Raw genomic sequence first — 14,773 nt, forward strand, 5'->3', positions numbered from 1 at the left:
AAAAGTGCAATCGTCTATCGGGACTCGGGGCGAGCCTCTACCTCAAGTTCAGATTCGCTGGGAACGGGGCTTTCTCTCATAATCACTATCCTCACTGTTGGAGCTAGTTCTATCTGATGTTCTACCCTCCCTACTGATGCCCTTTTTCATATCATCCATTTTTTTCCGGATATATTCATCAGTAATGTAGGGGTGAACCTTTTCCCTTGAAAATTTCTTCAAGTCCTTCTGGAGTTTATCTACTTTTGATCTTAATAAGTAGTCCTTATGTTCTGCTATGTCATTATTTGTTTCCTCCAATTTCTTTTTGAAGGTACCAGACAAAATAGTCCTCTTTATCCCCTGTTCGTTAGCCTGGATTTTGATGTAGAGGGCATCGGCTGTTCTCTTAGCTGTATTTATAATGAGAATTTGCCAATCCCTCGTACAGATGCACTGGCAGGGACTTGGGTGCCCTCGCACTGTGGTGCCACCACCTTTTGGTGGCAGGATTAGCCTCTTGCCATCTCCTACAGATGACCTGTTGTCGCCACCTCGAATGTCCACATTGGCTAGTGCGCCTTTTGCAAGGGCGGTTCCCAGGGCTACAGACGTTTTGCAACTGCAGCCCCCCTTTCTCTCTCTGTCCTCTGATCCCTTGCTGGACTTAGTCCACCAAGGCACTGTGCAGATGGAGACTTTGCCTTTTTAACGAGTCGTTGTATGACGTTCTTCTGGGGACTTGGGCGAGGCCCTTTTCGGGGGACCCGGTGAATCGTGCTTTTGCACATCGCCATCGCAGGGCCCCGGACGACCCTGTTTGTTTGTCCCTCCACCCTAGGGCTCAGGGACTGGTGATTCATTTGGCTTCTAGTTTGTTGCCATCTGCCTCTCCTCCGTTGGTCCCTTCCACTTTGGAATCTCAGTGGTTAGAGTCCTGTGGCCGCCCGATTTTTGCATCCACCAGTGCTGGCCTTCGCTCCCTGAACACATCTTGTGTGTCTGCCCGGGCTACTTCTGCCCTTTGGGACTCAGTCGAGCTCCTCCTTCCTTCGCTTCGGAGGGTCCTCAGGCTGACTTGGCACGGTTGATCCATTCCGTCAGCCATGGGCACCACTGATTCGGTGGGTCGTGCTATGGCCCGATCCTGCGCCGCCATGCTTGGCTGCACGATGGCTGTTTCCCTACCAACGTCCAGGAGCATCTTCGGGATTTGGCCTTTGATGGGGTCGTCTTGTTCGACCAACATGCTGTCTCCGCGGTTTCCCGCCTCATGTCTGAGTTTTCATGAATTTCATGGTTTGTAGTCCTGGTTGTGGACTTTTGATTTCAGTTGCAGTGTTGTCTCTGCTTTTTCTGCTGCTCCGTCTCTGGATTTCGAACGTAGTTATTGGACGGGCTGTCTACAAACGCAGCTCAAGAGGTGTGCCTTGCTTTCTAGGATGTGCCATACCCTATGTGGGGTACTTGTTGGCTATTGTGTAGCCACTCTTTCCGGTATGGGGAGTTTCCACGACTCCTGCGGAGTCTTCTCGTCTTTCTTGGGACATCCTCTTTAGTGGGGACCGCGGTGTTGGTGCGGTTCTCTACAGGGGACTTTGGGTGGAGGGCTACGATTGGTCCGTACCCCTTTCCGGTTTCTCTGGGAACACCTGCCCGGGATATGGTCGCGGCCACAGGGCGAATGTCGCGCCCTTCAGCCCTTCTCTTGGCTGCTTTCTATTCTCACTTGGGGCAGTGTTTCCGTCTTTTTCTCATGGCTCAGGTCCCATGGGGCTTTTTGCCCATGGGCTGTGGTGTTTCCACAAGTTACGTTTCTGCAGCATGTGGCCTTGTTGCCTGTTTCCTTTAGCACTTCCCTGGTAGAGACTTTGATCCCTTAGTTTCTTCCACGCTGTGGTTCAGGTCCTCCGTTCCTGCCCCTCTGCGGTGATTGTCTGATTCCCTCTAGAGGTTCAGAGCTGTCGCTTTTTTTCCTCGGTTTGGTGTTCCACTGGTAATTCCAATTCATCTCTGGCAAAACTGTTGCCTTTTTATATGATGCAGTGCCGGTGTCCTTGGTCAGGATACTCGTAGTCCTGTCTGTCTCTTTTTCCCCTCTTCCTGATGGGTCTCTGGGTTTCCCAATCCTTCCTAGTAGGTGCGGTGCTCAGTGTTCCCGCTTGCCTCGCGGGGGCTCTGGTTCCGTCCCTGTCAGGGGAGGATGATGTGACCTCTCTGTGTTTTTTGACACTGTTGAGTCTTGCAATGATTCACACCGGTGCCGTTGGTACCTGTGGTGCGATTTTCCTTTTCTTTTGGGCGTGCTCTCAAGTTCGTTCCTTCTTTCTGCTGTCTATGTTTTGCTCTCTGTGTCCTGTTTTCGACACACAGTGAGAGATTGTGCATGCTCGCTTTTTCCTCGCACTGGTATTGTTTTTTTATTAGCCCCGGTCTCTCTCTCTGGCGCGCTTGGGGTTTCCCCGGCTTTGCCGGATTTTCCTTTGCGGTTTGTACCTTTTGGATACAGTTGGAAGGTTCGCTGCCTGGTATTGCACCGGTCTCTTGTTGCAGCCGCATGCGTGCTGTTGAAACTCCCGTTTCTTGGGCTTGTTTTGCCGTGGTGCACTACAGGTACACCTTGTCTCCTTGGGTATATCTTGTCCCCTGCATGTCTGTGTCTCCTGGTGGTCATGACTCTGTGTATATCTACGTGGTGACATCTGTCCCCTCATGTTATACTTTTCAACGCCCTCTGGGGTGTTTGTTCAGTGAACATGCTCTGGCGATGACGTACTCTCTTGTCCCCTTTTGGTTCTGTATCTCCTTTCCTCCCTGTCTGGATGAGAGAGATTTAGTTCCATCCTCTAACGGATTGTGGGGCCTTTGTCTACCTTGCTCGTGCTTCCTTACGGAGCTGCAGGGGTCTGTTCTCAGCCGCGCTTCCGCTGTTCTCACCGTGGCTGTCACTGTTGTTGACGGAGAAGTTATTTTGGAACTTGGTGGTTTCGATCGCAGACCCTCCTCCTCTGCTGTATGGCTTTGGTATCTATTCTAAATTAAGGAATCTGCGGTTAGATGTCTCTATCAGATGAACGAGTTACTTACCTTCGGTAACGATGTATCTGACACAGTCTAGCCGCAGATTCCTTATTGCCCGCCCCTCCTCCCCGCTCTGCGATGGCTTTATCAGGCAGGGTTCTACCACCTAGCCTCCTTTCAGGTGACCTTGGTCTTCCTGGGGTGTGCTCTCGCACTTTCTTCTGGGCAGGGTGTGTGCTCCGTCCTCTATTTTGGGTGGTTACGGTCTATGCTTTTCAATGCTGCTCCACCTGTGTTCATTCAGCATGGAGTTGTTCTGTTTTCATACCCTCCCTCCGCCCACGTCTGTGCCTCCTTCTTTCTACTGCAGTTGGTTGGGTTCCCTATGGTTATACTACAGTCCTTCGATCACTGGAGGGGGTGTGTGGTGAACATTCCATGTGGTTGTTCACTTCTGGTCATTTGTCTTGCAACATGTTCTTTCAACTTTCCTCCTGTGGTGACCGGCTGTGCCTTGCTTGCCATGTCTTTCATTCTGCTGCCGTTACCTCCTCGAGGTAGGGCACAGCTTTTAGCTTTGCTGGGCCCTTGCTGGCACAGGTGGTGTGTGAGCTGCCTTCAGTCCCTTCTGGTACTGGGTGCTCTTTAAACTTGGTGTTGTTTCTCATTCTAATGATTTGGTTCTCATTCTCATGTTTCTTATCCTAGTTGTCTCAACGATTTTAGTTCTTTTTTAACACACTGTTCCTATACTCTCGCAGTTTTTGTCATGGCTCCGCGTTGTGGCGCGGAAAAGTTTCACTGTAGAAAACTGACGTCTGCACGCCGGGAGGGTCTTATATAACTCCATTGACGTCACTTCCGTGGACGACGTCAGGAGGTAGCCAGGCGACACCGCCTCCCGGCGTGCAGAGGTAATGCTGGGGGAAAAAGATTTTCCGGATCCAGTCTGACACCTGGGGAATATTCTAAGTTAAGGAATCTACGGCTAGACTGTGTCTCTACCAGATACATTGTTATCGAAGGTAAGTAACTCGTTCAACTCATCTCTTTCCTCCTATTTCTTTCGTTATGCGTCAGTGAGACTTAAACCTTGTTTTAACCTATTTAATGTGCACTCCTTTTGAGCTGCTTCACAACTGTCCTTTGAGGCTTTTAACTCTTATAACTGCTTTCCTGGTGGCCATCACATCTACCAGAAGAGTGAGTGAGCTCCAGGCTCTGTCATCCAAGCCTCCTTTTCTGTCTGTGAATCCGGACAAGGTGGTTCTCCGGACTCGTCCATCCTTTCTTCTCAAAGTTGTCACTGCCTTTCACATTGGGCATACCATCACTTTGCCCACCTTCTTTCCGCCTCCGCATCCTTCGAAAGAGGTAGAGAGGCTCCATCGTCTGGACCCAAAACGTGCACTTTCCTTTTTCCTGGACTGCACAAAACAGTTCTGGGTGGCTGACCAGTTGTTTGTTGGCTACGTAGGTGCCAAGAAAGGTCAGGCCATACACAAGCAGACTATCTCCAGATGGGTCATCTTGTGTATCAAAGCCTGTCTCTGGCGAAGGAGCCTCCAGTGGGGCTGCGCACCCACTCCTCCAGGGCGACGGCAACCACTACTGCTTTTGGACGAGGGGTCCCTCTGAATTACATCTGTCAGGCAGCTACGTGGGCATCGTTGCGCACATTTACGAAACACTACTGTCTCTACAGCCAAGTCTGGGGAGACGGCTTCTTTGGCCGTTCTGTTCTCGAGGACTTTCTGGTGTGATCTTGGTTCGCAGACCCACCTCCGGGGTTGGTATTGTTGGGGTATCTCTTCTAAGGTAAGGGATCTATAACTAACATGTTTCTTTCAGATGAACAAGTTACTTACCTTCGGTAACGATATATCTTGAAGAAACATTAGTTAGATATAGATTCCTTACCGTCCCACCCATCTTCCCCGTTCTGCGAACTAATTTCTAGGGTTAAGGACATCCTTTCAGGGCCCTAGTTTTGCGCACCAGTGGTCAGTGTCTTGCATGGCTCTGCGTTTCTGGCGCTAAAAGTCGTGTACAGAAATGAGGTCAGCGTGCGAGGGCGGCGTCTAAGTAGCTGCCGCGACGTCATCCCAGCAACCACGACGCTTACGACCGACGCTTACGACCGACGCCACCTTCTGACGTGCAGAGTTACTGCTGACGAAAAAACTTTCTGGATCCAGTCTGACACCTGCGGGTAATTCTAAGGTAAGGAATCTATAACTAACTAATGTTTCCTACAGATATATCATTACCGAGGGTACGTAAATTGTTCCACACACATAATGGGTATATTTCCAACAAACTTTATCCAGTATTGGGGTATCTTTCATAGATTCATATGCTTGAATCATTCCCTGTTTTCAAAGTGGGAGTTCCACGGTACCATAATCAAGCAGTAATATAAAACAACCTTAGACTAGAATAGCCCTAGGCCATTAGTTTAATGGCCTATCTATGTCCTTTTAAAAAAGGACCAAATTTGAACTATAACCAATCGGCTGCTAAAACCCCGTTGCGCACTCCCAAGAGAGGCTGAGTTCCTCAGATTTTCACCGCACGTCGTGTGTGAAGAGTCTCCCTGAGCTCTGCTCAGTTTTTCTCATTTCAAAGCTTATTCTATATATTGTTGATATGTCAGACAAGAAAGTCCTTACAAGACCTGTGGGAAGAGGAGGGTCCATGTGGATGATCCCCATAAGAACTGCATTTACTGCCTCTATCCTAAGCATGAGGTGAAGGAGTACAACATTTGCTGCACTTTCTCTTCAAATCCCCTGAGAGACAGGGAAGGGCAGCTACTATTTTGGCTTCAGAAGACCAAGCCTCAGTTGACGTCTTCTGAGGAGGACAGCGACTCCTCTGCCAGGTCTAAGAAAAGGGCTAGATCTCTGGAAGAAGCATCAGAGGGGTCCAGAAAATCCCTCAAGACTTATCACCAGTCTCTCAACTCCAAGACCTGTCGACTCCATTGATGACAATGAAGGTTGCCAAGATCTCTAGTACATCTATACGACCTGAGATCACCTCACCTAGCAAGGTTTCACCTCTGCCTCCGAGCCATTTACTGGATGTTGAGGACTCTGATGATGATGGAGGTCTTTCTGGCTCAACTCACAGATCTTCGGATTTGAACATGAAGTATCAGGAAGAATATGAAAGGGGCGACTCGGTGCAAAGGTCAGATATGTCACCTGGAGCCAGCCTCTCTCCACTTGCATGCATAGCTCCTCAGTTCTAGGAATTTAAAACTCGCGCAAGAATGCAGGGATATCCTCTCCAAATCTACAGTGGAAGGCACCAACAAGATTTACAGGTCGAAGTGGAAGAGATTTTGTCACTGGTGTCAGCAGAACAACTTGCATCCGTTCCACGCCTCTCTTGAGCAGATCTCATCTTACCTTCTCTCCCATGCCAAGTCAGGCCTAGTATACTCTTCAGTGAACATTTACCTTGTGGCAATTTCAAAGTAAAAGTGTACTTTACAAATATTATCTCCCTGCTCCAGAAAACTCATAAAAAATTCATGAAACAACTCTTCAGAACCATCCCTCCGATGCTGCCTCTTCCCCCATAATATGTAGAACAACAAGAGAGAAAGGGAATACTAGTGGAGCCAATCTTGGTCCCCTTGTAAAGTATGAACAAACCGAAGAGTGATTCCAGAAGTGGGCTTACATGAGGAGTCACACCTGTTTATTAAAAGAGCCCTCACTCACCAACCTAGTTGGTGACGTGCTTCATCATTGGGTTCCCACCTGAGGGGCCGAATGCCTCTCGGATGTGCTACGACGCCTGATTACAGCGGAAAGGGGTTTTTTTTGGGAACAGTGCTGTGCGTGAAAGTGAAAAGTTAAAACTGCCTTTACCTATCCCAAAAGGATTTTATTGGTGGAGAAGTAAGGCAAGATTAAAAACGGTGATAGAAGATGTAAAAACTGGTTAGATTGTCCAGTCACATCCTGATGTGAAAGTGTAATAGCCGGTCTACATGTTTCAGCCTCCGTTTGCAAGTAGCGAGGCTTTCTTCAGGACCAAGATAGTCATGGGGGTATGCACACGCTAAAGCGCACCCGCACCCGTGACAAATGAGTACTGTGAAACTTACAGTTATAGTGGGCCTCCAGCAAGGTCCTTGAAGTAAGAATATTATGGATCGTAGATAATTTCTACACCATAGATCCTAACGGGGGCAGAGGGGTGTAGTCACACATATAGTCACACATATGCCAAGACCATACGCTTGCTTGGCACCTGGTAGTGTCTCAATTCTAGGACTCCGTCAGCCATAAGAAGATAACAATTTAGACATCTGAACACTTGTCACAGCTGGTCATTTAGTAAGTTCTGCGTCTGGCCAGAGTTAAAAATGGACATGAGTGTGCAGGCATAGTGCATATATGTGGTTACGGCATCACATCTGGGATGGGACAAAATCAATGTAGAATCACAAGACACCACCTGTTAATGCACAGGAGCAATTTTTTGTAAAATCTTAGTATCCAGTCTGCCGCCTGGTAGATATTCGCAAGGTGAGGAGTCTCCGGTTAGATTAAGTGTCCACCAGAAAGATTGTTCCCAAAGGTTTAGCAACGTGTTCTTTGTGAATCCATACTTGTGACCAGACCTTTTTACTGTGTTACTGGAATGGGGGTCTGTTGGTCCACCCATGTAAACGTCCTCTTCCATGTGCTAACCCAGATCCTAGTGCCAACATACGTAGTGTATGTTGTGTGTGTTTGGGGCCTTTGAGGTGTATGCAATGTGTTTGAGTGAGCAAGAGCAGTGGAGGCCTGTGGGATCCATTTGGATACCCCTAACCTGTTTTTGTGCACAGGATAGAGGTGAGATTATTTTTCCAGACTGTGGAAGTTTATTGCTGACGTTCCTAAATGTGAAATGTGGAGAGAGGAGACAATATTATACAGAAGTGCTTTTGCTGAGAGGAGCTGCTGACAACTCTCTCTGTGCACTCCCCTTTGGTAGAAGGTGGGGGTGAAGGGTGGGATTGCAGTCTGTTGTTCAGAATGATAGGCAAGGTTAACCTTTTTTTTTTCTCTCACTGTTCAGCATGGTAATCTGCTGATGATAGCCATGTGCAAAAAGCTCCCCCTTTGTGTGTTCTCCAGGCTGGTAACTACCCTATTGTGAGGAGCATCACTTTACTCCAAGACGGTGTCTGAAGAGCAGCCTGGAAAGGGCCCCCTGAACGAAGAATCACCCCTAACTGATTCTGAAAGTGCAGATAGCATGTAGATATTGCCTGTTGTTTTGCCTATTTAAAATTAGGGCAAACGACCCACTTGTTACAATTCTACGTTCTTTTTGACCAAGAAAGGGAGAGCGCCTTAAGCACTCTGAGGGGGTGCTGTGCAACCGGTGCTTGTGTCTGCCCAACATCCAACTGCCCAGAGTTGAGGGGACATCACCTGAAGTCTTAGTTTGCTGGAAGAAGCTATTCATCTGACTTGAAGGTGACTTGTAGCGCTTTTACAGCCATCCTGCATGGTAAGGGAAGGGAGAGGCCCTACCAACCTTGCAGGAGGTGTGACTTTACAGGGGGAGGCATTAGCAGTGAGACCCCAATGCTGTTTGATGAGCGCCTATCGTTTGAGTCACACATTATGAAGGTGGCAGGTGGATGTTTTGGTCTACTTAAATCATTTAGATGTTTTTTTCCCCTGCTGCCTATTTCTGCCAGGCAAACACTTATATGTGCACTCATTTTCTCGCGCCTGGACTATGCTAATGCCCTCTTCTCCGGTGTTCCGGCATATTTGTTAAAAAAACTTCAGATAGTCCAAAACACTGCTGCCAGATTGTTATCTGGATTATCTTCCAGGGACAGTGTACAGAGCCAGCTTCGATCATTTCACTGGCTACCTGTAGCAGTTAGAGTGAAATTTAAGCTACTGATCCTTGCTTTCCGCGCTTTGCATGGCAATGGGCCTCTGTATCTGCAAAAGCGGATTAAATTCTATGTACCGGGGCGGGCTCTACGCTCCGCGTCTCTTTATTTGGCTCATGTCCCTCGCTTTCAGCGACAGAGGATTGGTGGTAGCTCCTTTACGGTGAAGGCAACCACGGTTTGGAATTCTCTTCCACTCAGTCTTCGCTCCATCCAGGATTTGGGTACGTTTAAAAAAAAGCTGAAAACCTTTTTGTTTGTTTAAGGATGCCTCCTCTTATTTTGTCCAATGTAACTAATACAGATTTCTTGGTACTTGCTTGAGCTCATTCCCCTACCCCCATAGATTCGCGCCGGGACACTCCAGAGTATCTGTGCGCGTTATAAATGCATATATAACATAACATAACATATAACATGAGGAGGATTGCGCTCTGCGAGCCTCACAAGGGCTGTGTGGCAGTCTCTCTGGGCCGGAATCCTGTATCTGCGGCAGACCTAGTTGCCGTACCAAGACGTGCAGCTGCGACAAACCGCACTGTTGTGTCCAAGAAATATTCCTATGGGTTCTCATTTTGCTGTGTAGTGATCCCATTGCAGAAACTATTGTACAACAGGGTTGTCCTCTTCATTGTAAAGCGTCCTCACATGTTTGGGCAATATCAATAACTAAATATATAACATTAATTGCTTAGCTAGGGTTTATGGCAGAACTTGCTCAAACCTTCAACGTGTGGATGCAAGATATGACCTGTATATAAACCTTTTGATTATTATGTGTGAAAAAATATTGTTCACAATGCTGAATATTTGTAGCTAATTTTAAATATTTTTTTCCCTGAAGGTCTGTGTGAATGGAATCACCCTCACTCGATATGGTAAGTAGGACTGCATTTTTGTTTCCTCTTGTTTGTTTTCTCGCATCTATAGGTGCATTAAGTTATTTATATTCAAGTGTATGTAACAGAGTAAGTATTTGTGCTGTTTGTGGTGCTCCAGTTTGAATGCCCGCAAGCAAGGGTATCTGGGTAAAATGGGGAGAGGGTGCAGCTGTGGTGAATATCTTTAACTGAGATTCAAGCTATCAAAAAGAGGAATGCAATGGGGCAAAAGAAAGACATGGCTCATCAAACTAGTCACCAATCTTAAATATTCACCACATTGCAATCAGCCAACTCAAAGAAGTGAGCTCACAGATCAGAAAGGATGTGGCAGGCTCCTCTTTTGTAAAGCAAAGATCTATCCTTCACGTGGCATTTTCAGAGTTGTGAGGTAGCTGACACCAGATGTTATTTCCACTTTAGGCAACTCAAGCAACTTTACAGCAGGACTCCTTCCTCTGAAGGTTTGCCTGTTGCAGGAAACATGATGATCATATGCTTTGCTTAAGTCTGTTGTTCCCTTTTCACCAGAGTTCTGTGAATCGTCTTGGTCTCCAGGCCAGAGGGAAGAGTCATCAGTACAAGCAGCTTGTGCTTGGCAGGATCTGTTGTGCAGTTGTCAGATACACTGGCAGGATTGTCTGAAGTTTAGGAAAGTACAGAAAAGCTTTGTGTTTAACTTGCCTTTAGTTTTAGACTGCCTGGTGTGTTGTATAGTTCACCCTGTTGAACTCCTATATAGCGGCTTGAGGTGCTAATCCTTTCATTGCAATTCTGCTTCTTGAAGATGGCGCACAAGTGTCCCTCCTCTTCAGCAGTGTTCTTCACTGTGAAGTTTGCCTACCGCTCTACTACCTCATCCTTCACATTTCAGGGGAAGTGTCTCGCAGTACGTTTCGCCTCTGGATTAAGGATTACTGCCCAGGTAATGCATAATGAGTGTTACTCCATGTTTGAGCTGTGACATCTACTCCTTGCAGCAAATATAAGCTTTGCACTCCAGGGTGGTTTACATTTTCCATATCTGTAACTGAAACGGGTTGTATGTATGTTTCTAGCATGTAAACATTTTTCTCCATTATATGAGTTTCATTATAAACTTTAGAATTTTTATTTACATTTGTGGGAATCGTGATCACAGTATAAATGTATACATTTTTGGAAATTGCATGTGATGAAAATATGCTAATAGGGGCATCATTTACTTGTACGTTTTAAATGAGAAAATTAAAACCTATTTGTCATCGAAAAGTTCACTTACTAAGAACCGACACACACTCAGTCTTCCAGTCTTCTGAGGTTGAAAAAACCGGTGTACCTTTATTCTAATGGAAACTACTAAGCACAGATTCCTAACCTTGTGAATAGCCCCTGGCTCCAGATTCGATACAGAGATTTTTCTCTGCAATTCCCTCGTGCGCTGGTAGGAGGCTCCGTGTGGCTCCATGATTGCTACCTTCCTTCCCAGGAGTGACATTGGGGCCACATATAACTTCCACTTCAGTGCGTCGAAGTCTGTTCTATTCTTTCCTCTTGCTCTGGCACAGATCCGTAGCTCACTTCCTCTGTCTCCTGAAAGAAGACTTTTTCTGAATTTTTTTAGTCTGCAAGGAACATGTCTCTCCCCAAAACAACAGGCTTTAAACCCTGCAAGGACTGCCATAAACAGATGTCAGTGATGGACCCTCACAAGTCTGTCTCCGGTGCTCGCATGATGCAAAATCATGCGACAACTGCACTATAATGAATCCGAAGGCTGTCCAGGACCACGAGGCTAAGCTCTATGTAGTTGAGCTTCACAGGAAGGCTCAAAAGGCTAGTCAAAGTTGAGGACTCAGTCTCTTTCTTGCTGCCAAGGCCATTCCTGAGAGACGTCTACATCCCTCTCCAAATCCTCAGATAAAACACAAGAAGTCAAGACATGACTCCCCTTTTTCTCACCACTGTCATCAGGAGAAATCGTGTGGACATCAGGATCTCTATCTCCCCACGAAACCGATCCCCAACCTAATCCTGATTCCGCCCAAGTTTCCGAGGCCTTTGGCAATACCACAACAGCTGCAAGCCGTCAAGGAGGCTATGTTGTACAGTTTTTGGTACTCTTCCCGGTCCCTCTTGGGTGCCTGTGGGCCCCATGGATTCAAGGAGGCCTCCATTTCTGTGAACACCGGGGGATCCATCGCAGACTGTGCCTTCCAACACTGCTCCAGGCTCCATCTAGGTTTGCGGGCAACACTCACTCTGACTTCTCAAATAGCAACAGGACCCAAGCCGGTCCCCCACACATTGACGCTGGTAGCAACGCCAGAGGAACAATCTGTAGTCCTGTTGCCCTTTAAAGTGAATCCACAGCAATCTCGGCCAAAGTTGCGCCAATCTCGTCCTCCGCCCCAGTCAAACTCTGAAGAAACGCTTCCACTACCACAATGCTTTTAAGACCTAGAGCCACACGATGACAAATTGCAACTGTATAATGAGGAGAATCTGTTTTTGGCCCTGCAAGAAGCCAGTGGCCTTGACACTTCTCATGATACTGGCCTCAATTCTCTACCTGGCTTCTCTACGGAAGAATCTGCTTTCTTTGCATCGGTTATTAGAAATACGGCAGGGGTTCTCCAGCTCCTTTCAGTGGAAGTAAAACCAAATGTTCTCGTGGAGGTGCAGCAGCCAAGTCAAAACTTTTCATAGCCACTACTCCCATTAAGTAAGTGCTCACAGACTTCGTTTTGGGCTCATTGGCAAAGCCAGGATAATGGCTTAGCCACTTCCCCCACTCCTTCCACAGGCAAATTACCATCTGACACAACCCAGCTAGGGTGACCCATCTTTCCGCCTCCAGCACCCAACACCAGAGAGCCTGGTGGTTCAATCCTCCACTGGCAGGCTAAACCCTAATGCATTTCTGACTACCCTACCAAACAGAGTCAAAATGCTTGATACCTTACCAGACAGAGGCAAAATGCATGGGGGAAATCAGGAAGCAAATGTTCTCCTCTACCAGCCTCGCTGTCTGATCCTTAACAACTCCTGGAGGGTTATTTACACATGGGATGTTTTGCTTAACGCTGTGGCAATCCTCAAGTCAATCTCCAACAAATAATACAAGTGTTCAAAACAGGGCGAAGTGCGTAATTTGGTCGGGACAGGACACTACTAATTGTCTGGGTAGGGCAGTTGATACCAGTGTGGTTCTGGATATGATCTACAGGCTTCTCAAATGGTGTTCAGGCTTCACTGTTAGACTTACCATTTGTTGCACCCATCTCTTCAGACACAAGGCAGATTCAGCCCTGGTGTGCTTTAAGGAGAGTAAGGGTACAGCGCGCTCTCGCGGCCTTGCGCCACCTGCCCAGCACTGTTCCCCCAACTATAATGGCCCTTTCGAGGCTTTGAAAGAGGCATCCAGCAGAGGCAACCTGCCTCTGCAACAACAGACCTCTGAATCCTTTCAAGGTAGAAGTTGGGAATTCAGTCGACAGCGTCCCAGCAGCAGTTCACTACCAATTCTCGACCACGTCACCCAGTTGGAGGCTAAAAAAGTAATTAGCTCCAAGGATGGCAAAGCATCACATTTGAAAAATGATTGCCTCACAATGGTTATGTCCTACCTTTTCTGTGCACCCCATCTCACATGCTTCCTGTACCACAGTGACCTGGGCTCACCTCAGGCAGTCGTGAATCGCCTCCAGACAGCCAACCTCTTGAGATTACTCAGGTTTTCCATCAATGTGTCGAAGTCACGCTCGACTCCTGCATCCTGCTTGTGGACTATGGCAGGTAGCATATGCAGGCTCTGAAGTGGGATCTGAAGTTTTAGTGGGCCTTAACACCAAGGAAAGTTTTGAATTCCATCCAGGTCCCAAGGGAACTGTGAAAGTTCTGCAGTGATGGCTGCTGGACAGCAATTAGACAGGTGACAGATTTTTCTACCACCCCACCCAAAGCTGACTGTCATGCCGAATGCATTGTTACTGGGATGGGGAGGCCATCTGGGAAAGGGGATCACAAAACCATCTCCACATCAATCTGTTGGAATTGAGGGAGGTTCACTGGGCACCAAAAGCCTTCCTCCCACCATCGAAGGAAAACGGTAGCAGGTCCACACAGACACCACCACGATGTCATATTTCAACAAACAGGGCAAAGTGGTGTTGCGAGTTCTTTGTCAGTTGGCTCTACGGCTCTGGAACTAGCAGAGATGTCTGGGCACCTCCCTGGTCGTAGAGCCCCGGTCAGGATCTTTAAATACCAGGGTGGACTAACTCAGTCGGTGTTGCTTAGTGGATCAAGAATGGCTACTACACTCAGAGGTGGTGAAGCAATTCAGAGAACTCTGGGTCTATCTTTTTTGCGATCGCCGAGAACATGCAGTTTTAAAACCTTTGTGTTGGTGTTCCCAAACCAGTTCTCTCTCAAAGATGCATTTGACTCCTGTATACCTTCTAACCTCTATCTCTCCTGCCCAAAGTTCTGAAAAAGATCAGCAGCAATGGAACCCAAGGCATTCTAGGGGCTCTGTATTGAGCCAGGAGAGTGTGGTACCTGGACTTTCTGGCCACAGGAATCTGTCCTCCGAACTGGGAGGTCCTTCTGTCACAGCAGCAGGACAGTTTCTGCACCAGAGCCTGCTCAAATTACACCTTCATGCTTGTAGATTAGCCAGCAATAGTTTTAATTTTTCTCCCGAGGTAGTTTTCATCCCAGCAGCCAGGTGTCCTTCGATCAGAACAGACTATGCGGGACACGGGAGAAGTTTGTTGTGGTGCTCTTTGCAGCATATCCAACCAGTACAAGTCCAGTTCTATAATGTTCTTCTTTACTCCCTATTCTTAGCCCGGCAAGGCCTTGCAGTAACCACAGTTATAGGGTACTTGTCAGCGTTTTTTTATTTTATTTTACGATTCTGATCAGCCATCTCTTTTTAAATCTGTTGTGATGCATTTTATAGGAGGGCTGACCCAGATTTGTG

At 47.3% G+C, this 14,773-nt stretch overlaps 1 protein-coding gene across 5 annotated transcripts in view; it reads left to right on the forward strand.

Moving 5' to 3' along the window:
- The window catches only part of NUGGC (nuclear GTPase, germinal center associated), a 1,337,967-nt gene that overhangs the window by 1,113,135 nt on the left and 210,059 nt on the right, over positions 1–14,773 (forward strand). For all 5 annotated transcript variants that reach the window (XM_085604518.1, XM_085604516.1, XM_085604517.1 and 2 more), the window contains 2 exons: positions 9,768–9,801; positions 10,592–10,729. In XM_085604518.1, coding sequence (XP_085460644.1) covers positions 9,768–9,801; positions 10,592–10,729 — 172 coding nt within the window. The remainder of the gene's footprint in view (positions 1–9,767; positions 9,802–10,591; positions 10,730–14,773) is intronic.

This window comes from Triturus cristatus, chromosome 5_1 (genome assembly GCF_964204655.1).
Source record: "Triturus cristatus chromosome 5_1, aTriCri1.1, whole genome shotgun sequence".
Taxonomy (NCBI): Eukaryota; Metazoa; Chordata; class Amphibia; order Caudata; family Salamandridae; genus Triturus; species Triturus cristatus.